At 41.1% G+C, this 21,764-nt stretch overlaps 2 protein-coding genes across 4 annotated transcripts; one reads left to right on the top strand and one right to left on the bottom strand.

Moving 5' to 3' along the window:
- Positions 1–358: 358 nt before the first annotated feature.
- arhgef6 (Rac/Cdc42 guanine nucleotide exchange factor (GEF) 6) lies at positions 359–17,635 on the top strand. 3 transcript variants are annotated; one of them, XM_061272040.1, is made up of 22 exons: positions 359–673; positions 1,733–1,816; positions 5,051–5,135; positions 7,213–7,334; positions 7,440–7,650; positions 7,751–7,803; positions 8,060–8,154; positions 8,290–8,385; positions 8,641–8,763; positions 10,442–10,580; positions 10,662–10,721; positions 11,091–11,237; positions 11,694–11,780; positions 12,421–12,502; positions 12,616–12,731; positions 13,024–13,203; positions 13,928–13,948; positions 14,790–14,886; positions 15,041–15,127; positions 15,195–15,294; positions 15,525–15,579; positions 15,946–17,635. In XM_061272040.1, the coding sequence occupies exons 1-22, from the start codon at positions 509–511 to the stop codon at positions 16,078–16,080; spliced, it is 2,340 nt and encodes a 779-aa protein (XP_061128024.1). In that variant the 5' UTR covers positions 359–508; the 3' UTR covers positions 16,081–17,635. The 3 variants fall into 3 exon arrangements, with proteins under 3 accessions (XP_061128024.1, XP_061128033.1, XP_061128041.1); XM_061272049.1 differs by lacking the exon at positions 13,928–13,948; XM_061272057.1 differs by lacking the exons at positions 359–673; positions 1,733–1,816 and adding an exon at positions 3,139–3,459.
- A 206-nt stretch (positions 17,636–17,841) lies between these two features.
- On the bottom strand, positions 17,842–20,903 carry cd40lg (CD40 ligand). The gene is made up of 4 exons (XM_061272164.1): positions 20,569–20,903; positions 20,187–20,211; positions 19,858–19,938; positions 17,842–18,743 (listed from the first exon to the last, which is right to left on the bottom strand). Exons 1-4 carry the CDS (start codon positions 20,764–20,766, stop codon positions 18,367–18,369), a joined length of 681 nt encoding a protein of 226 aa, XP_061128148.1. The 5' UTR covers positions 20,767–20,903; the 3' UTR covers positions 17,842–18,366.
- Positions 20,904–21,764: the final 861 nt, after the last annotated feature.

The raw sequence follows: 21,764 nt of genomic DNA, 5'->3' as shown, positions 1-21,764 counted from the left end.
ACAATAATCTCAATACAGAAGACAACACAAAAAGAGTCTGCTCCACCACCAATCTAGTAGAATCCAATGCCATTAAACAAAAAGATAAAAGAGAAATATTTACTGCACTTTTGTTAGCAGGTTGCTAAATCAAAAGGACAATCTCTGACTTGTGACTAGGCCTTGGTCTAACATCCATTAATTACACTAAAAACAAATCTGTATATCACTTATTTAATAAAATAGAGCACTGTTATTAATTTCCATTGATAATTGGCAGTTAAAACAAGCACCACTGTACTTGCAGTGCACTTCTGGTCTATTGTTGAGGTGTCTGCTTACCAGCAGGGGTGATCATCACTTTTGGCATGTAGTAACACAGCCGGCCCCCACCCCCACCTCTCTGACGCCTCTTGCCGAACTTCAAGCAGAAGTGCGGGGTTACGAGGTGCACCACACGCCAAGAAGGAACCAGACCACCGGAGGTGGAGGACGATCGTCGCCAACATAATGCACGTCTGACGGCGCCATGAACCCCGAGGAGCAGACCGTAACGTGGTTGATATCGCTGGGAGTGCTCGACTCCCCCAAGAAGAACATTGCTGACCCGGAGGAATTCTTGAAAGCCTCGCTGAAGGATGGCCTCGTACTTTGCAAGCTGGTCGAGAGGCTTGTACCTGGTTTCACTGCCAAGGTAAAGAAAAAAGGGGGGGGGGGGTAAATTGACATAATGTGATCCGATAGTAGACGAGAAGGGAGGGGTTTTGTATGAACACAGACGTACAGGCCGCCCATATTAAAACTTGCAAGGAACTTTTTGCTTTTAATGACGTCGCTTATGAGTCGAAGCTAATGTGCAACATCTGCTACAATATTGCTAAGAAATACTTTGATGATGTTCCGCATTGTCGACGCCACTTTTTGTGCACGAGTGTGAACAGAAGCCGGAAGAACTTTCTTTTTTTCCCCTAAATATAGTGAAACAACGCCGTATGTATAGTTACTGTGTTTAATTAACAGCGATGTGGGTTTATTTTAAACGTAGAAGGCCAATAGATGGCAAAGTTGATAGTTTGCGGACAAGCTTCGTCACTTCCTCCTTGAAGGTTCTTCCCGGTTGCAACTTCGCACCTCTTGATTGGTAAAGTTGGCGACAAACTGTAATATGGTGTCAAACAGGAAGTGCGTAACAATAATACCGAAACATCGTTTTTATTTATTTATTTATTTACTTATTTATTTATTTATTTATTTATTTATTTATTTATTTATTTTTAAATGTAGGGGAAAAAACGTTGTGTTCAACGGGCAATATGTCAACCCACAGGAAAGTGTTGGGTGGCTTTGCAGGATTAATCAAGCCTCATGCGTCGCTGATAAATAATCCATGGACAATAACGTTTTGTTCCACCGATTATCTTACATCTATCAGTTTTGGCATATTATTTGTGGTATGATTCGCGGCATCTCAGTTTTTGATCAGCAATCAAACTTTACCATATAGTTTATTTTGAAAGTCGTGCAAGTAAGCGGATGTTTACATCTCAGCGTTAGCTTGATGCTGATGTCATCAATGGCAATGTTTCGACGAAGAGGACGCGGATTGACTCCATATTTCATAAATTCGCATTCCTACGACCACTTCTAACTTGACTGTAATGGCATTAGCTTCGAGTCATTTCTGCCAAAAAGTATTGCGTACCCCCCGCGTTCAAACGTGCTGATATTTTCTACCCCGTCTGTTTGTGATCAGTACTGCCCGGATCCGAGAACAGAAGCCGACTGCATAGGCAACATTCGAGAGTTTCTCCGAGGATGCTCATCGTTGAAAGTGGAGGTAAGTTTGCGACGAAACGTTGCCACCGTGTCGGCGTCGACTTATTAGTCTTGTAAGCCTGGTGCATGTTTCCCATGAGTGGACTTATTAGACCCGCTTGCTTGTGTTGTGATCCGCTCAGCCTGCTTGGACTGTATCGGGTTTCTCAGCACGTCCGTCCATGTGGAGCGAGCCATATAAACAGCTGTCTGTGAGGAAGTAACGAAGTCCAAATATTTCGGACTGTATTTTATTCGATTTTTCAGGTATCACTACTTTATTTGGGTGCTAATTTTTTACCTACTTTTTACTTTTACCCCCATTAGGCAAGCACGAATACCACTTTTTTTTTTTTTTTAAGAGCAGAATAGTGTACTTTCTCTTGCGCGATATACCGTCGTTAATTTCCATAATGTATCCATAATATATTAATTATTTTAGTCAATTGTTTAAAAAAAAATGTCTGTCTCCGTTGGAAAATACAAACAAGGTTTATCGTTTCGGTTCCCAGTTGCTAATTTTAGTTCACAGTCTAAAAACTGTCAGCTTCATGTAAAATAAACATACATGAGGAAGATATACGTTTTATATTCATTAGCTAATTTAGCTTTTTTAAATGTGTACTGTGGGAAATTATCTGGTTTCACTGTGTTCTGAAAGTTATGTACATCAACCCTTCATTTTTTTAGTAAATTATTATTTCAGTATGAAGTGTTTCCCTGCCTGTATGGATTGAGCCTTCCCTCAAACTCGCCAATAATTAAAATCTCCCAAAATATTTGTAAATAAGTAAATATTTCCGTTTCATTTTTTGAACGTGTTATTTCCTATGTAAAATGTCTGGCCTGACTTGATAAAGATAAGATAAAATAAGTCGCATTAGATTAAAAGCAAAAAAAAACAAGCAATGGGATGGAAGTAGTTGATGTAAATAATAAGGGCTGTCATACAAGTTGTAATGCAATGAAATGTCCTGGTCTTTCATTGAAGAATGCTTCCATTATCATAGAGGGAATGTGTTGCAGATGTTGGGAGTGTCTTCTCCCCCGCTGTGTGCCACACTGGACACGTCCTCTACAATTTTAAAGCTAATCATGCTCTGGTCTTGAATCACATCATCTGCTTCGTGCCAGCCTTACTCACTTCACAGCGGTGTGGTGAAACGCCCGATGCCCAGCTGGCTTGTTATGTTTGGGAGGTGCCCCTCAGCCCATAATTAGATCTTGTGAAGCCAGCAGCAGCTCATGGCCAACCAGCTTGGGTCCTTCAAGACAGCCCTGCCCTTCTTTTGGTCACTGACGTGATCACTTCTTTTTTTTTTTTGTCTTGCCGCCGCCGCAGCAAATAGTGCCTGTTTATCCATTGCCTGCACAAAGAGGCGAGTCATACTGTTTTCACTTCTGCACTAACACGCCAAAAGAGGAAGCGGCGTGAACTGCTCAAGGCCTCTTGCTCCATTCCTTAGCCGAATGGGATTTATTAGCGTGTATGACTCTGTGGTCATGGCGGGACTTGAATTCTTGTAATGTCCGATAAATTAGGACCCTTGCCGTTTCACATTTGCGCATCATATGATACCCTGCGGATACGTTTGAGAATTTTTTGGACGACCCGCCGTGTTGTGCCGCTTGACTTGCATGAAGGTATCACAAACGCAAACGGAGGTGAGTAAATGCGATGCCATGTTGGATTTTTTGGAGCAAAGGAGGCAAAAAAGTATTCTCACACTTAAGTAAAATAGTTATGTAACAAAGGCTTTTCCATAATTTTCCATTGCACTCAGTGTATGTGTCTGACGATCAATTGGCAGTTGTGAAGTGCCGAATGAATTAGTTTGTTACTGGTTACATTTGTCAACATTACTCAATGTGAGGTAGGGCTTACAGTCAACATGCCAAATGAGTTGGCGTATTTTTCTCGTAAATAATTTCGGTATTGTTTTCATGCGTTAAAGAGGAAGTCAACCTCAAAAGAATTCTTGACAGTATTATGTTGTATGTGCCCCACTCGCCGAAAGACTGCATTGTGATTACCGTATTTTCCAGACTATAAGGCGTACCTAAAAACCTAAAATTTTCTCAAAAGCCGACAGTGCGCCTTATAGTCCGGTGCGCCTTATATATGGACTAAATTCCTAAATCTAAACTGGCCCGAAGCATTGTGTCATGAAATCAATCATAAGTGGCCCGCTGAAGACTATGAATCATGAATCAAAACAACTATGGATCATTATTTTGTGATTATAAATTAATTTGTTGCGTCTGAAGTTGAAAAAGGAATGATAGAGAATGATTTGATTTGGATTAAAAATCTGACATGATGCATTAATGGTGCGCCTTATAGTCAGTCCGGTGCGCCTTATATAAGGAAAACGTTTTAAAATGGGCCATTTATTGAAGGTGCGCCTTATAGTCCGGTGCGCCCTATAGTCCGGAAAATACGGTAATATTGTTTTTGTGGAATATGAGGTAAGCAGCAGAATCCACCCATTTTTAGCCATCTCAGAGGCGACCATTGTGGCTGTCGACTAAAAATTGACAGCAAGCATCTCCAGTTGGTCCAAAATGCTGCTGCTCACCTCTTGATTGGTACTCTTGAGAGAGAGCCCATAACGTCAGTGTACATTTTAGATTTGTTCCCCCCCCCCCCCCCCCCCACAAGATTCTGTTCTCGCTGAGCTGCTTCACCCATCCGCGCCTGCTAGGTGCCAACCAGGCACTATTAGAGAGTTGCGAAGGCTCAGAGGGGATGGCGCTGTTTCAGTTGCCGTTCCCCCTCTTACAGATGCGTTGCGTATGTTTATTATGACCTGAAGAATAGTCGTATCAGAATTTAAGATGTTGCTTTCCTGTTTGTGCGCTTAAGGAATTCTTCTGTGCAGGTTGTGATGATGAAGATGGGATGGCTTTCAGACATGACAAGATTGAAGCGGTGCCACTCTAACGCTATATTTAAGATGTTTTATTTAAAATGTGAAACCCTAGGCTCGGTAGGAAATGAGATAGCTGCCTGAAACGCGGCACTGCGTGTGTGTGTGTGCAGTGAATCGTAATGGTGTCTGGCTGTTTGATAGACTGCTAATTCACAGAATATGGGTCACGCTTCATGTGCCACTGGTTATACGCGTACGGCCGAGACTCATTCAAATCGTGTGCGTGTTCAACTGTGCATCCAATTATTGGAATACAACACCCTGTTTGTAATTGTGACACACATATTTGATTTGTGTTTTTTTTTTTTTGGTCTTGCATCCAGGGCTTTGAGCCAGAGTGCCTTTACAGTGGGGAGAATTTCGGCAAGGTCCTGACCACATTGCTGGCCGTCAACTTTGCCACGCAAGGTAAGAGCTGCCTGCGTCGTCCTTCCGTGACCTTCCAGCATCCCGCTGCTTCGCAAACAAGGCCGCAGTGAATTTACACCATCGATTGCCTCAACTGTTTTTCCACAATTAATCAATTATTCATGTGGGCTGTATAATTGTGACAAAACTAAAATGGCACAAAGGTCACAGTGACTTCTTGCAAGGTGCTGCTGCTTTTTAATGGACTTTCCTTCCTCAAGAAACAATCATTTGTGAATAACGGGACTCACTTTTCGATGACCTTGACTGCTATCCCGCGTCAGGCGTGTGACATAACTATTATGTTAAAATCAATCCAATAAACTTTTTTCAGAGCACACTTTGAAAACATTCAACCATGGTCCATTTTTCAAGCACCTTTCTGTTTGGGTACGCTCTTGGTAGAGTCATCTGCTTATTGGTTAATATAGTTATTGTTTAGGACCAGAAACGCACTGCAATGAACATGAAACCTACCGTATTTTTAGGACTATAGTTTGTTCCGCAGTAAAAGTCGCACCGATCCAAAAATGCATTAAGAAGAAAGAAACCTATAACTCACTTCAGAGTATAGGTGTCATTTTGGGGGGGGAGATGTAGTTGACAAAATAGGCATAGCTACTGTTAATAGGTTTGTGAACATGATAATAACAGTTAAGACTGCCACTTCAATTCATTTCAAATTCTATGGAAGTCAACAGGACTGGCAAGAACACGCTCACACACACTCTGTTTGGCATTCCTCAACTTCGTTGCCCGAATTGGCGGCTTTGGTGACACTGTACTGTGTTGTGTAGCTGACGCAGCCATCATCGCACACTCCACAGGGAAACTCTCGTCATCGCAAGGTTTCAAATTGTACTGCGGCAAACTGTGCCACTTGGCGGGTTAAGAGGCAACAACACAATCTGTGTTGCTCAATTTGTGTCATGCAACATTTGATCAAGCTGATTGGCTTTCCTGGCAGAGGGCAGCTGGTGTGTGTTTGTGTCCTGCTGGGTGCCATATTTGCCTGCTGTGTTTGAAACAAGACTAATATCCTGCTCTGTTCAAATGACGGCTTGGTGTTACACGGAATCAGTAATGTCAAATTTAATAGCGCCTTGTTACAGAGAGAGAGAGGAACACACATTTCCATTCTACTTCAATGGTGCAACTATTTGCTGTGCTTTGGGGCTAATTGCTCCACGAGGTAGAACTGGTCTCTGCTCAATTTCTTTCCTCAGCCTCAATGTTATTTTGTCAGCGCTTTCTTGTCGGAGAAAATGTGCTTCCCATGCACGTTACGGAGGTGCTGCTGCACACTCATACCGTAGCTGAAGGAAAACATTCGTTCAAAGACATACTGTCTGGTTTTCCCTTGATCGGGACACAGTGATAGTGGAGATGCGTTGCAGTATCTGGAGCTTGGCCGGCAGCCTACAGACGGGCTTCAAAGCTACCCATTGTCCACTTGTGACAAAAGTTCGACTTGAAAAGAAACAACCGAAATGCTCGGAGGATACATAAGATACATTTTAATCATTCGTCTTGTAGACTCCGCTAGTTTGGTGTTTTGATTTTTCTGTCACTCTGATTTCTTTTTCATATGTATACCAAATATGTGTTGATAACTTGAAGTGCATCAGTCACAAGATATGTTGGTTGATCCAACAAAAGAAGCCTCTGTCTTGTCTCGTGGGATCATTCTTTTTTCGCCAATACTTACTCGAAACGGCTGCACCATTTCTTTAGGGAAATAGCTTTCAGTTGGCTAACCAGCAAATGTAGGGATAATTAATAGTCTTCACTTAGCCTAGCAGGAATATCTTGGGAATATGGCAGGAAGTCTGAGTACCTGCATTAAACCCACACAAGCACAGGGAGAAGATGCAAATTCCACACAGGATGGCTGGAGCAGGGATTTTTACTGAACTATGTCTCACTGTGAAATGCTCACGCATCTTGGACATCAATTTATCTCATTAGACAGAAAGTCAGACGTCCTGTCAAGACAGTTTGACCCGCACCTCATGCCTAGAGTTTGAATAATACAAGCAAGCAAAAATAACTAGGGCTGCATATTGTGTGTTCACAGACAGTGCTGCAGAGAGGTCATGTCCGCAGCCGGGCACCCAATCACTTAGTCCGACGGCTTCCTCGCACACAATCTCCTCTGCCAAGTCCAAAGGCTCTCTGCGGCGACAATCCAAATCTGCGGTATGTTCTGCATCCTTGTTCTGGATATTTGAATTCCTGTTATAATTTCTGGATGAACCGAAGAGGTAAGTGACTTTCTCCGATATGAAAACACCCACTTGACAGGAGATGTCAGAAAATGGCAGCGGCGGCAACGGGCAGCTGATAGTGAAGGCCCGCTTCAACTTCAAGCAGAACAACGAAGACGAGCTGTCGTTCGGCAAAGGCGACGTCATCGTCGTGACGCGGCAGGAGGAAGGCGGCTGGTGGGAAGGCAACCTCAACGGAAAGACGGGATGGTTCCCAAGCAACTACGTGCGCGAGGTCAAGGCCTGTGGTGAGTCGGAGTGACTCGAGTTTTTATTCTTAGGGGGCGGGTGTGATGACAGTAATTGGGAATGATTGCATTAAGATCATTGTCAATATTTCTCCTGTAGAAAAACCCGTGTCTCCTAAAGGAGCTCAGCTGACCAAAAGCTACTACAGTGTGGTGAGTTTACAGCAAAGATATATTAGATGGCCATTCTTTTTTTTTTTTTAAATGAATGAATCCTAGCAAAAGTCTTTGACCTGGCTGCCCTTAAATTGCACCCATTACTCTGCAAACTTCAGTAAAAATACATTCAATTCAATTAAGCATAGGATGAATTGAAATTATTCCTATAAAATATCAACAATAAAGCATATTTAGGACTAACAAGTTAGTCATGAATGCCCGGCCACCGTGGCTGTTTTGCTTTTTTCAGGTAGTGCAGGACATCTTGGAGCACGAGCGAGAGTTTGTCAAAGAGCTGCAAACGCTGCTGAGTTGTTACCTGCGACCGTTACAAAGCAGCGACAAGTAAGCGAGTTCTCTGAGGCTTGTTCTCACCAGATTAGATTTAGCCAATGAACCTACTTCTGCCAGCTTTTGTCCAGCCTTGTGGAATATTTGGATGCCCCTTCAGTTACGTTACTGTTGATTGACTGTCTACAGGCTGAGTAGTGCAGACAGCACCACCCTGTGTGGAAACCTGGAGGAGATCCTCACCTTCCAGCAGGGCCTGGTCGTCTCTTTGGAGGAATGTATAAAGTAAGTCACCGTTTATTGATACAGTTCATTCCTAATGATGACCTGATTATCACTCTCTACATTCATTTATGACAAAATTCAAAAGACAAACACTTCAAATGCAAGCTTTTTTTTTTTTTAACCGTTTTCTCATTGCCAGAGCTCATCTTTATAGGGAAATAAAACACGGACGTCGCCTTTGGTTTTCCTCTGTTTGTTCTTTTGATTGCTCTCCCTTGTCACGCCACTCGCCTGACCTTGACATTCTCATTGCAGAGTTCCAGAAGGCCAACAGCGGCTGGCTGGCTGCTTCTTGAATGTGATGTGTCAGATCAAGTCTCTTTACCTGGCCTACTGCTCCAGCCACCCTTCAGCCGTCTGCATCCTCACAGATCACAGGTCAGTGATCAATGTATTTTTCTACACTGTACATACGCATTTTCCATGCATTTGCATACATAAACATTTATTCACTGTACCCATCTTGGAAAAAATATTGGAAAATTGAACTTTTTTTCAAAGAATCTGTGGAAGTTCTGATCGAGTACATGGTGTGAGTTCATTTCTAGCAATCTAAAAATAATGTTTATATAAAGCACAATACTGTAGAGCTTTTTTTCTTTCCAAAACAAGCTATCAGGTTTTTGTTGGCGTTTTATGGAAGGCTGAAATACGTAGATTCCCATTGGCATTTCCAATCATTCCAATGGGGAATGATTATTTCTGATCTCAGCATATCTCACTGAGATGCATGGTAGGGACAATACTCGAAACGCCTCGCTATCATGCACTCCAGATCTTCACTGCTGCAAACCATCGCTAACTGAAGGCTTAATTGATGATCTTAAGTGTACTTTATCTCATTAGATATGAACGGTTGCAGTGTGACCTTCGGCCACTAGGTGTCGCGCTTTTATCTTTATGTCTTTGTGACAGATGATTTCATTTCCACTGGTAAAAAGAGATGCTATTTTGAGGAAGTTAAATTGTCTCAACAGCAATTTCTACCCATAAATAATTGAGGAGGGCCCAAAACTAACAACCTGTTTTATATCTAAAAATAAATAAATGAATAACTTAAACTGAACAAGAAAAACAAATTAGAAGATTAAAATATTGCATGTCGGTATTCGAAAAGTATAAAATATAATCTTTGTTATCAGTCATATTTGTGCGATTTGTAAGAAAATGTCGAGGATAACATGTTTGTATGCTAACGTGATGTTATGTCTTTTGAAAGCATAAAGGATTCACTTGTTCTTTTCCGCCACTGTCGTCAACAACAACACTGAAGTTTTTTGATTGTGATTAAGGGATATATAAATACATTTGAGATTGAAATTTTAGTTTTCCACTTTATGTCAAGTGTGGTACTGGGGAGTGTTATCTTGGTTATGCTGTTTAGCCACATCAGAGGTTATGAAGTTGTTCCATAGGCTCAAGTAACCATAAAATGTACATAAGTCACAATGTTTTTCCGTGAAAATGTTTTCAATGAAGGATTTCATGTTACTCGGGTGTTTTGATTCCCACAATTTATGCACATTTTCCTTAGAAAGTGGAAATGCTTTAATTGTTGACATATTGTGAGCTTTGTTTCACAATGTAAAAGTGTTCACAAATGGCTTTATAAGTGCCCTCTGACTTTCTTCGGGCAAAATATACTAATGGAAAAAAATGACAGCACACTTAAAACCCACTTGTCACACTCTGATTCATGTCACAATCACACCTTTTTGGCGCGCCATGCTACTGCCAAGTATTGTTACCATGACAACCAGGTCACAGCTAAGACATACAGAGAAGCTACACACAGCTACTCAATGTTGCCAACTTGGCAACGATGTAGCTAAATTATTTGCTTTTTGACCCTTTTGACAACTATTTTAAAATTTTACAAATATGATGATGTTACTGGAGCCTGGATCAACACTCCACATCCAGACTGCAAACAAATATCCACCACTAGCTAACAAAGCTAGCTGACTAATTTTCAGCAGTTACTGTCCTTTTGTGGCAAAAATATCAGGCTATGAAATAATGAAATGACATGAAGGCTTGTGGGTTCCTCCCCTAGCGAGGACCTTGACAAGTTTATGGAGAGCCAAGGCGCCAGCGCTCCGGGCATTCTGACGCTGACCACCAGCCTCAGCAAGCCCTTCATGAGACTGGACAAGTACCCAACCCTGCTGCAGGAGCTTGAGAGACACGTGGAGGTAGAGATATCCATCGACATAATTATGTCTTCCTGCAAAAATATCAACCTCACGTGTACTTGATCTATGTCCTCACCACAGGAAGCCCACCCAGACTTCCCTGACATTGTAAAGGCCACAGCGGCGTTCAGGTGTTTAGTGGTGAGTGTGTGAGAGCATCTTTTATTTTCTGCATGAAGCTCAAAAGTCACTTCTTGATTTCGCAATGGCAAATCCATTGTGCAGGAAAAGCATTTAGCATTTATTTGAAATTAGATATGGGCTCCAGATTGTGCTAACAACTTCAACTGATTTCAAGTTACAACAATTAATTAATTTCTAAGTGCTTTAAAATAGGGAGTTAGGTTTCAGTTGCTGTTAAAAAGTTTGCCATAAGTTGATTTTTGTTTGGGAAAAGGAAATATTTAGACAATGTTTTTCTTTAAAAATTAAGTACCACCAAATTTTTCATGGTACTGTGGGTTTTATTGATCTATCTATTTTTACTCATCAATTAATTTTTCTATTTAGACGCAGTGCCAGGACCTGCGAAAGCGCAAGAACCTAGAACTGCAAATCTTGTCGGAACAGGTGCGCGGCTGGGATGGAGACAGCATGAAGAGTCTGGGTCACGTGCTCTACACTTCCCAAGTCCACATGAGGACTGGCTCCAGTGAGGTGAGCGTGTGGTTAAAGAGCCGTTAACGATCCCACAGTTTGCTTCAACATCAAGTGCGAAAGCCTCCAAAGAGAACTTTGTGGGTATCTTCACAAAACAGAAGCCCATGAAAGAGCAACCTCGCCTTTCTTGTGGGTTTTATTTGTCAGGGTCTGGTTTTATGAGGGGCTTGGAAGAAGATAGCACAAAATGCACGTTTCAGTGTTTACCATTGCACTAGTCATAATGTTGACGTCCTCCACCGCCCTCAACATATTTCACCTCCCTTTCACATGCAGACCCAGCTAGCAGTAGCTTTTGTGTTAGTTTCATTTATGCACAGTGAGCCCAGTGAGATTAAAAAAATACTAAAATGCCAAAATAAGTACACATAATTAAAATATAAAATACAGTTACAGTGATTGGTATTCTTTGTGCCTATGTGAATGTTCATTTAAGGTTTGCGTCTCTTTCAGGACAAAGATGAGCGCTACCTGATGCTTTTCCCCAACGTGCTAGTGATGCTCTCCACCAGCTCTCGCATGAGTGGCTTCATTTATCAGGTAAAATCTGCTCACACAAAAGTCATCCGCAAAGTTTTCTTTTCGGCGTGCGCGTTTATTTCACTTGCGCAACAGTATTTAGTACAGTGGTGCCTTGGCAGTGAACTTCCCCTATTCGCTTCACAACAAGCAGTACTTGCAGGTAACGGAAATTTCTTCAAGTTTAGGTTTCATGCCAAACCAAACATAAAACAAAAGTGAGTTACACCATTGTGTATTTCAAATGACAATGGACTCATACGTTGAGGCACCACTGTATTTTCAAAACAAGAATTGACTGTTGAATATCAGGTGCTAAAAAACAGAAATAGCCGATGCAAGGCTGAGTTTCCCAGATCAAAAGTTTTAAGCTAGCAAAAGTTGAATGCAGGCAAGTGGATTAGTGGTAGAAAGTGAAACTGAGTATCGATAGCACTCCAATACTACAACACCAGATACCAGCATGTCTTATACTAAAATTTGCATCTGGCTATTATTAGCTGCAAATGCTCATGATCTTATTCAGAGCTTAAAAATCCACAAAATTCAAAACCCGGCGCTTCTTTGGTCATGTCAGTTCATTTTCTAGGTAGTCCCTTTTCTTACTGGGAACGAGAGGACAAATCATGATTTCATGTCTAATACTAATATCTTTCCTCAGGGACGACTGCCACTGCCGGGCACCACTGTAACGAGACACATGGAGGATGCAGACAATGCACACTTTGCCTTTGACATCACAGGTTTGAATGTTGTGAAGCGCCGGAGCTGCACTTCTACAAAAGAGACACGCATTCCTAGAAGTGGATGTGGTCTCGTTCAACTCTTTGTGCTAAAAAAAGCGTGTGTTCTGCAGGAAGCATGATGGAGCGTGTGACGGTGTTTTGTAGTAGTGCCCAAGAGCTGCAAGAGTGGCTGGAGCACCTGCAGCCGTTTAGTAAAGGAGGCAGCCCTGCAGGCACCATCCTGAAGGTTTGAGCTTGAGAAACTGTCAGGCCACCATTTAGATGAACTCATTATCACTATGACCACTTTCTGCATTTTTTTCACCGCAAGCTATTTCAAAACTGATATTCATCAAATTCTGAACTTGGATCAATGTAAATTAATCCGAGTCTTGTCTGTGAGAAATGCAATGTAAATAAAATAGTATTACTTAAAGGTTAGCACATGCATTCAACGTAGCACGAAATAGATCCTACACAAAACCGAAGCATGGTGCATAAATTCTTCATGTACCTTTGGATTTGCTTCCCCCTCGCAGACAGTGGAGGGCAAGCCACTCAGCATGGTGGGTGCCCCCACTCACTTGTCCCACCTTGGCAGCTTCAGCGCCGTCAGCCGCGGGCCCCTGGAACCACCAAAGATGAGCAAGCCCTGGTCACTCAGCTGCCTGCGTCCGGCACCTCCCCTCAAGCCCTCGGCCGCGTTGGGTTACAAAGAGGTAAGAGGTTGCAGAGCAGGGAGGACAGACTTTGGTGCTCACCGGCCGCGTATAAATTTTAAAATCCGACTCAAGGGCCAGGCAATTACAAAAACAAAAAAAGTTGAAATATGTATTTAAAATTTAGAAAGATATTTATATTAATAGTAAGATAATACTGTCCATTTTAATGAATTGATGATATAAATGATGCATTTAATAAATAATTCAACAAATTAAATTGTTTCTTTAAATAACAGTCTTTGCTTTCTTGTTTTAACTCATTTAACCTTTTTTATTAATAAAATAAGTAGCTGCTTATAAATAATATAATTATATCACAAAGTAAAAATGTAGATTTTTTTTTTCTTAATTTGCACCTAATTTACTGGCCTTTAAGCGTATAGACTTCTTTTCTGATAAATAAATTAAAAAAAACTAGCATAAACCTTTTGCAGCATTCACATGAAAAGAATTTCTCTCGCATGTCCTACTTCTCTATTTGCATGACCTCCGTCCGTGATGCAAGCAAACTGAATCAGGTTGAATCCGCAGACGCCATGCTTGAGTCTTACAATGCATTGCCCTTCTCTCCATCTCTTCACCACCATATACAATCGAGCAACGAAAAAGTGGAGGGTGTTTCTGTGGTGTGCAAATGTTTGACTCTATTATCTCTGCATCACACCTTTCTCCCGTCAAATTTTCACACACTTCTTTTCTCTTTCCCCACCGTCTTCTGTAGAGGATGTCTTATATCATGAAGGTAAGGTTAGAGTCCTGTGTGTATGTGATTTGGGGGAAGGGGGGTGGTGTGTAAGCAAGTGTTGCTGAAGTGGCATAACTCCTCCTTCCTTAATGTGGTTTCCTGTGAAAGTCTGCATGTGTGCTGCGCTCTTTATTTTCTGCACTAAACGGCCTTGAAGCAGGCCTAGACAATAATGATGGTAGCCCGAGGAAAGATGATAGAGACCATAGAGAGATGTTCAATCAAAATGGGTCTCCTCATTAGCAAGCGCTACATAAAACCAATCGTTTGGCTGTGTACCACACAAAACATAGTCAAGAAACGAGAGCAGTAGTTTTCTCATTCTAAAAAAAAAAGTAATAAATGTTTTTGTTTTGGTGAGGTTGGAACAGATTATTGCCGTTTCTATTCATTCGGTGCGGAAACATAGTTGTCAGCGGTGTCACGCAACTAACTCAATCGTTGAGTCGGCAAACTTTCTCCAACCAAAACAGTCCAAATGTTTACTCCTGCTTCCTTCCCATTGCTTTGCCAACATGTCCTCCATTGTAAAGCTTTTGTTTTTGTTTTTTTCCCCTGCCCTGACGCCTATGAAATGCCTTTGAGTAATGACACATTGTAGTAAAATCAATCCCACATTTCCTCAAACGCGTTTTAGCCGTAGGGCGCAGGAAAAGGTTTTACCAGGGTGCGTTTACCTGCCCGCTTTGGTCACTGCTGTCGCCATGCACTTGCTGCCTTTTCATCTTTTGTTAAACCTCTGAGAGATTGTGCAATACTGATTTGATTTGCAGTCTTGGCTGCTTTTTGGGGGCGTGTAACACGAGACCCACCGACTGCCTTCCGCTTGCTCCCGCAGGACTCCAGCAAAAGTCCACGGCCCATGAAGAAGTTCCTGCCTGGAAACAGAAAGAAGGAAAGGAAGCCTTCGGATGACGAGGTTCACATGAGAAGAAGTAGGACTAAAGAAAATGACCAAATTTGATATTTTCATGTTTGATGTCGTTGAAGTGGAACACAACCTGTTCCGACAAGTTCACATCACTTTCCATGTTAGAAACAAACAAACAAACATGCTAAATGCGGAGATAATGGGTGAACTGTGTCTAGGCACGGTGGCTCTGGAGGAGGACGCTCAGATCCTCAGGGTGATCGAGGCCTACTGCACAGGGGCCAGCCTGCACTCCACCAGCACACGTTCGTATTCATCTTTTATCGCCCCAGTCTTACCTTCTGCTGCATCAAAGTGTCTGTGTTTGTGTAGCTGTGCGTAAGGACTGCGCGCCTCAGGTGCTCCTTCCCGAGGAAGAGAAGATCATTGTGGAGGAGATGAAGAGCAACGGGCAGACGGTCATTGAGGAAAAGTAAGCGCAAATTTGCATCCTAGCTTCTCCCAGAATTTATGTAAAAACAGCTTTCAGTATAATGCACTGCAATTCTTCCCCACTGCAAAGTCCAACCACCAAAAATATAATATAACATAAGATAATATAAAAGATTTATTTAAGGGTGCATTTTACGCTGGTTTTGCAGATATACCCATTCCCTACTCATAACCGGAGGCTGTAATTTATAATCTTTTTTTTTCTTCCAGGAGTCTGGTTGATGCAATGTATGCTTTAAAGGATGAGGTCCATGAACTGAAAAAGGTATTTGCCACTTTAATTGCCTTGCTTTAACAAAATGATTGTGGTTAGTGGTGGTAGGTGTACTTTTTCTCAACCCACCTTAATTTCAATAAATTTTCCCCAATGGGAAAAATGCTAAATACATTCATGTGATCTAACATGGGATTATAATAATTGTACAGCGCCGCTTTTAAATTTAAGTGACTTAGCCGTTTATGAAAAAATGTGTTTTAACCGGAAAGTAATTTTTTGAGACAGACAGTATCACGATACTCGCAGTCATATATTCTTTATCCTTTGTGAAACATGACTAGTATCATTAAAGCCTGACAGATTAATCATCCCGACAATTTAATGCCATCTGTCATCTCTTGCGTGATGTGGCAGGAGAACAAATGGATAAAGCAGTTTCTGGAGGAGGAGCAGAAGTCTCGCAAAGAGCTGGAGAGGGTGGTGAGGAAGCTGGCCAAGCAGAAGAACGACTGCACGTGGGACGACGGAGGCGGCGGGGGCGCCCACTGAACACGGAACAAGCTACGTGTGTGTATGCATGTGTGTGTGGTTGTCTTATATGCGTGCGTGTCAAAGAATGTCTTCGAAGAGTTGCCCACAAAGCCACAGAATTTCAGAATACATACGTACATATAGCTGTTAACAGTTAATGTTTTCCAATCTTGCTTGAGCCAAGGCACATATATCGGAAATCTCGCGGTACGTCATTAAACAAAAATGCCCCCCCCCCATTTAAATGAAACTCTTCAATTCCTTCAACACCAAGATGGTGGCAGAGCACTGCATATGTCTTAATGAAACTCATCTCCCTTAAAAAATGTCCCCCACCCACAAAAAAAAAAAACAACGTGATTTTTGTAAAGGATGCATTGCATGTCTGCAACCACACACGCACGCACTCGCATTTTCACGCTCATGGCCTGTTTCACCGGACGCTACTGTGAACTTTTTTTAACCAGAAAGTGGAACAAAAAAAAAAAAACAAGGTCACGGCAGCCTCCGCTTATTTTTATTTTTTTTTAATGCTCAAGTCTGAACAGGAAGCTATCGGGTCCGCCGTTGAGTACTCTTTACCATTTCAACTGTTTCTCCCCCTTTGCCATCATTTGTTTGTTGTGCAGCCAGGATGTTGATATATTAAGCTCTGTACTGTACATATAGAGTTTTAAGTCATATCAAAGTTCTCCCACCCCCATCAATGTTACATGTGACTCATAAAAAAGCTGACTATTTGATTTCAAACATTCACATGCAGCTTTTTATGACAGGTCATCTGTAGCATTGTAAATATATTCAAATATTAAATAGGATAACCACATTTATTGATTAATGCTTAACAAGCTGATGTGCATGAAAAAATGCTCATTTCTAAAATATATTTTCATTCATGCATTCATTGTTGTTTGGGTTTTTTAATATTTTATTTATTTATTTGTGGCGTCAATCTCTGAAATATTTTCAAAGAAGCACAAATTAAATTTAATGGCTGAAAGTGTTGTTTTGAATCCAAATTGTAAGTCTTCCTTGTTGATTTGTTAGCCCAACCCTAAAGGTGCCTCCAGATGAGGTTATTTTTTGAACTAAAATCATATTTCTTTTCTGTTAAAAAAAATATATATAAATATATATTCTGATGTCATAATATGACGATGAGAATACAATGAATATATATATATACATATATGAGAATAGAAGAAAGCAATAATGGAGAGTGAATTGCAACTTTAACGTGGCTAACAAAAAAAGGTGTACAGTTTTGCTGTGCGGGTTCCAATTTTCATCTTGTAATAATCATTGTCCTATGGTACAAGGCAGTATGCGTCTTGCTCAAGAGCACTGCGGCAATATAAATGCAACAGACAGGCACTCTGCTTCCTGTATACTGTTTTGAATAGCTTAAAACGTCTGCAGCCTCACTCAGCACTTCACTGCGGCGGGAATTTTCATCTCACGTCAAGTCTGCTTTTAAAGGTTCTATGCAATTATTATAATTATTGTATTGTTGCATTTTTTCTAAGCACTCTGTATTTTATGTTCTCATTAAAACTTTCATATTCCAAGCGTAGTTGGTTTTACAAATGGAAAGTGTTCTTTTTTTGTTTTCCATGTTCATGCAACCTCTAATTCTATACAGGAAAGTCCAAAACATCATGGAAGGTGATGCAAATAGATGACACACGCTAAACATGCATCCTGTGGTATGTGATCACTTTTTCCAAACGGTTCACCAAGTTGTTAAAACAAATTCAATGTAACAATTCACAAAACACCAACCTTTCTAATTGTATATTTATTATTATGCTTGTAGTGGTGGAATTCTTCAATTTGGCATTTTATATAAAAGTAATATGAGCCGTTCCAAATAGCAGTCAGTGTTAGCAAAATAGAAAATTCAGGGTTCTGCTAGAAAGCAAAACAAAACAAAAAGTTCAGGAAACTTATAAAGCAGCTGAATGTATGTGTGGTTTGGCAAATTATATTTTCTGTTGATTATAGAATAAAAACAAAAAAGGTTCATTTATTTGTTCCAGATAGCCAGTAATACCACAAAACCAAAAGGCTTTGTCTACAAAGTAAAACAGGTGTGTTTATAATTTGTTAGTAATTAGAAATTATTTAATGTGGTCTCATTTTTAATCACAAACAAGTGCCACTTTAACAGGAGTGTGTAGACATTTTATAGAGAAACGGATTATTTTGCACTGATCTCTTAATTTTTCCAGAGCAGATTAAAACAATCAAACCAAAAGGTTTTTGTAATGGAATAAATTATGTTTTGTCCTCTCGTCCAAACTATTAAAGTTTGTACATCCCAAAACTGGTAGCCGCCCGGCTGTAGTCCACCAGTGACCGGTCCTCCACCCACAAGCTGAGCTGGTTCCCCCTCTCCAGTGACATCACCTCCCCCATGGATGCGGTGCACAACTGGGGGTTGGACCCGGACCCCGAGGTGTCGAGGCTGCAGTAGGCAACCATGGCCACCGTCTCCTTGGCCGACTCGCCACGCCTCAACTTGACTGCACTGGCTAGCGGCTTCACCGGGTCGGCCTTGGAGAAGGTGACCCTGGAGAAGACCACGTAGTCCCCAGGCTGCAGGGCCGTCAGCCAGCTGTTGTGGTAGTAGTTGATGTTGTTTCGCACCGAGTGTTTCATGTCCCACTGCAGGTTACCTGCTGGGGGAAGACATCAGCAGGTCTTTTAAGTGTCATTCTCAAATTGGATTATGCACTTGGCAACTTTAACATAATAAATGTAAAAGTTTGACTTCCGATTTAGGTCACTGCCAGAGTCCTTTTTGTGTTTTATAAATAAAAATCACTAGTAATATTACTACTGTCTATAACTGGGTCAGAAAAAAAAAGCCTACTATGCTTGGTTTTTAAAAAGATTTAAGATTATGTGGAGGGCTGTATCTGGCCCCCGGGCCTTGACTTTGACACCAGTGCACTTGACTTTAATTTGCTCCCAGTCAAGCAAGTTCAAACAACATAAATAGATGTTGTGGCAGAGTTGACCACAGACACGGTAAGAGAAATAAGATTCAAATTTACAAATATAATTACCGTAAATTCCGGATTATAAGACGCGACTTTTTTCCAAAATTTTGAACCCTGCGGTTTATAGTCAGGTGCGGCTTATATAAGGATTTTTTTCGTGATTTTTGTGATGACTTGATCACTTTTATACACTGCGGTATCTTGAAGAAAAAAACTACAACAAAAATACTATTTTGAAACACTACTATGGCTGCTGCTTATTCTGGCTGTGTTGCTTGTGACTATTATGAGCTTTAGTAGGAATGCACGCTAGGTGACCTGCGTCAAAGGGCTCTAAACCCTTCGTCACAGGCAGTGTTTAGAAAGACATGTTAAAGTATGTTATTAAAACTTTTAAAAGGCTTTCTGTGAACGGTCTTTCCTTGTAAAAAGACGCGTGTGCACGTGCGGCTTATATAAGAAAAAAACTAAAATATCCCCCAATTTTAGCTGGTGCGGCTTATAGTCCGGTGCGGCTTATAGTCCGGAATTTACGGTAATGTTAGGTTTAGTGAGAAGAACACATGTTTATAAAGCATTGTTGCCAAGACTGAACAGCAAATTTTGCCCATTTGTCTTGCTAGCACCGAGTAAGTTAGCAAGGTTGAGCTTTTTTAGCTATATGTTAGCTGCTGAAGTGATAGACAACTAATGGAAGAGAGAGGAAAAAAGAAATATCAATCATTTATTTTAAGACGTGAAAAGGGGTCGAATTAGACCCTGATGATGACAGGAAGGGTAAGTTCCTTACATCTTGATTCCAATGCAGACAGGTCCTTTGGTTTTGCTACAATCATGCGGGCCAAGGTTCTGGACGAATGCTGAGGAGCATCTAGAAGCAACATGAAATATTTAGTAGAGATTATGATTACAAACCACTGTTTGTTGACAAATCCTATCTGTGCAGAACAATGAAATGTTCTACTAGATGGAGGAAGGTACAACAAACCTGTGTATCCATATGTTGCCATTCAACAACACTATAATATCTTTTTTGTTCAACTTAACACATTTCACACTTGATATTTTGAGTCAATTGACATGGTGTAATTGTAGTGAAGTTTTTCAAGACAAACGTACCTCCAGATAATTGTGGCGTCGTTTCCTGTTGGGTTGAAAAGTAGAACGTGAAAGGTCAATTTGTGGTCACATTATGCACAGTTTCTGTTTGAAATGAGCTGCAGCAAAGGGTATTTAAAAAAAATAAATAAAAAATCAGCAATACTACTATGGTTTTGGTTTATGTTAGGAATATATATAAATGTCATTTACCTCTTAAAAGGACCTTTATGGTAAAAATATAATTTATCTTGGCAACAAAGCACAGAAATGCATAGCCTACAGAGTAAAGCTGTCAACTAAAGACCCGGGAGCCACATGCGACCCACCGCATTATTTTATATGGCTCATATACAGTAAAAGTCTCTCCAACAAATTAAAACCAACCAAATGAGTCTTTTACCGTTTTGTTTGTGTAGTATAGGAAGATGAACCCCCCCGACGTCAGCAGAAAATGCAGCACGACGACTCCAAGAAGCGAGCGAAGCAAGGTCTTGCTGCGGCGCGCGGACGAGGCCTGAGGCTCGACGAGCACCTGAGAACGGCGCGGGGGCAACGGAGGAGGGAGCGATGCCATGCTGCTGTGGTACGTGTTGATCATTATTGATCATATCATGAAGAGCAGTGCAAAGTGGCATTTCGGGTGTTTGCCGCTGTGATATGTGGAGCACGGCTGCAGCGTCATTTTCCCTTCACCTCCTCCTCTTTGCTTGTTCATTCGCATTTCCTCTCAAGGTGAGAAATCAAGTTGAAATCTTTCTCTCACGATAGGGTTGACCTCATTAAGGACCGAAGGACTGACTGTGACCTAAAGACAATATAGCTGCCAGGGGTCTTTTCATGTTAGCTACTGGCTTTCTAAATGTCTATTACAGAAGAATATTAGGTTTATTTTGTTTCATTTGCTGCTGTCATACCCGAATTCCCGCTGCAGGGCTGGCTAAAGTTCATCTTATTTCGATCAGTGATTAACAAGGCTCCTGAATGGGAGTTCTTTGTCATCATTTGTAATATCTCGGTGTCAAGGAACAACACTGGTGAGTTTGCCATGATGCTGTGGTGCCAAGGAATTACATTGAAGTCAACTGGGGACCTTCATTTAAACCCAATGTAGTGCTTTTCTGCCATCTTCTGACATCTTTAAAGTGAGTTGATGACTATCTATCTATCTCTATCTATCTCCATCTATCTCCATCTAGCTATCTATCTATCTATCTATCTATCTATCTATCTATCTATCTATCTATCTATCTATCTATCTATCTATCTATCTATCTATCTATCTATCTATCTATCTATCTATCTATCTATCTCTCTCTCTCTCTCTCTATCTATCTCTCTCTCTCTCTCTCTCTCTCTCTCTCTCTCTCTCTCTCTCTCTCTCTCTCTCTCTCTATCTATCTATCTATCTATCTATCTATCTATCTATCTATCTATCTATCTATCTATCTATCTATCTATCTATCTATCTATCTATCTGTCTATCTATCTATCTATCTATCTGTCTATCTATCTATCTCTCTATCGCTCTCTCTCGCTCTCTCTCGCTCTCTCTCGCTCTCTCGCTCTCTCTCGCTCTCTCTCGCTCTCTCTCGCTCT

Source organism: Syngnathus typhle, linkage group LG1, assembly GCF_033458585.1.
Source record: "Syngnathus typhle isolate RoL2023-S1 ecotype Sweden linkage group LG1, RoL_Styp_1.0, whole genome shotgun sequence".
NCBI lineage: Eukaryota > Metazoa > Chordata > Actinopteri > Syngnathiformes > Syngnathidae > Syngnathus > Syngnathus typhle.
Note: the sequence above shows the minus strand (reverse complement) of the source record. Positions and strands in the feature narration are given on the sequence as shown.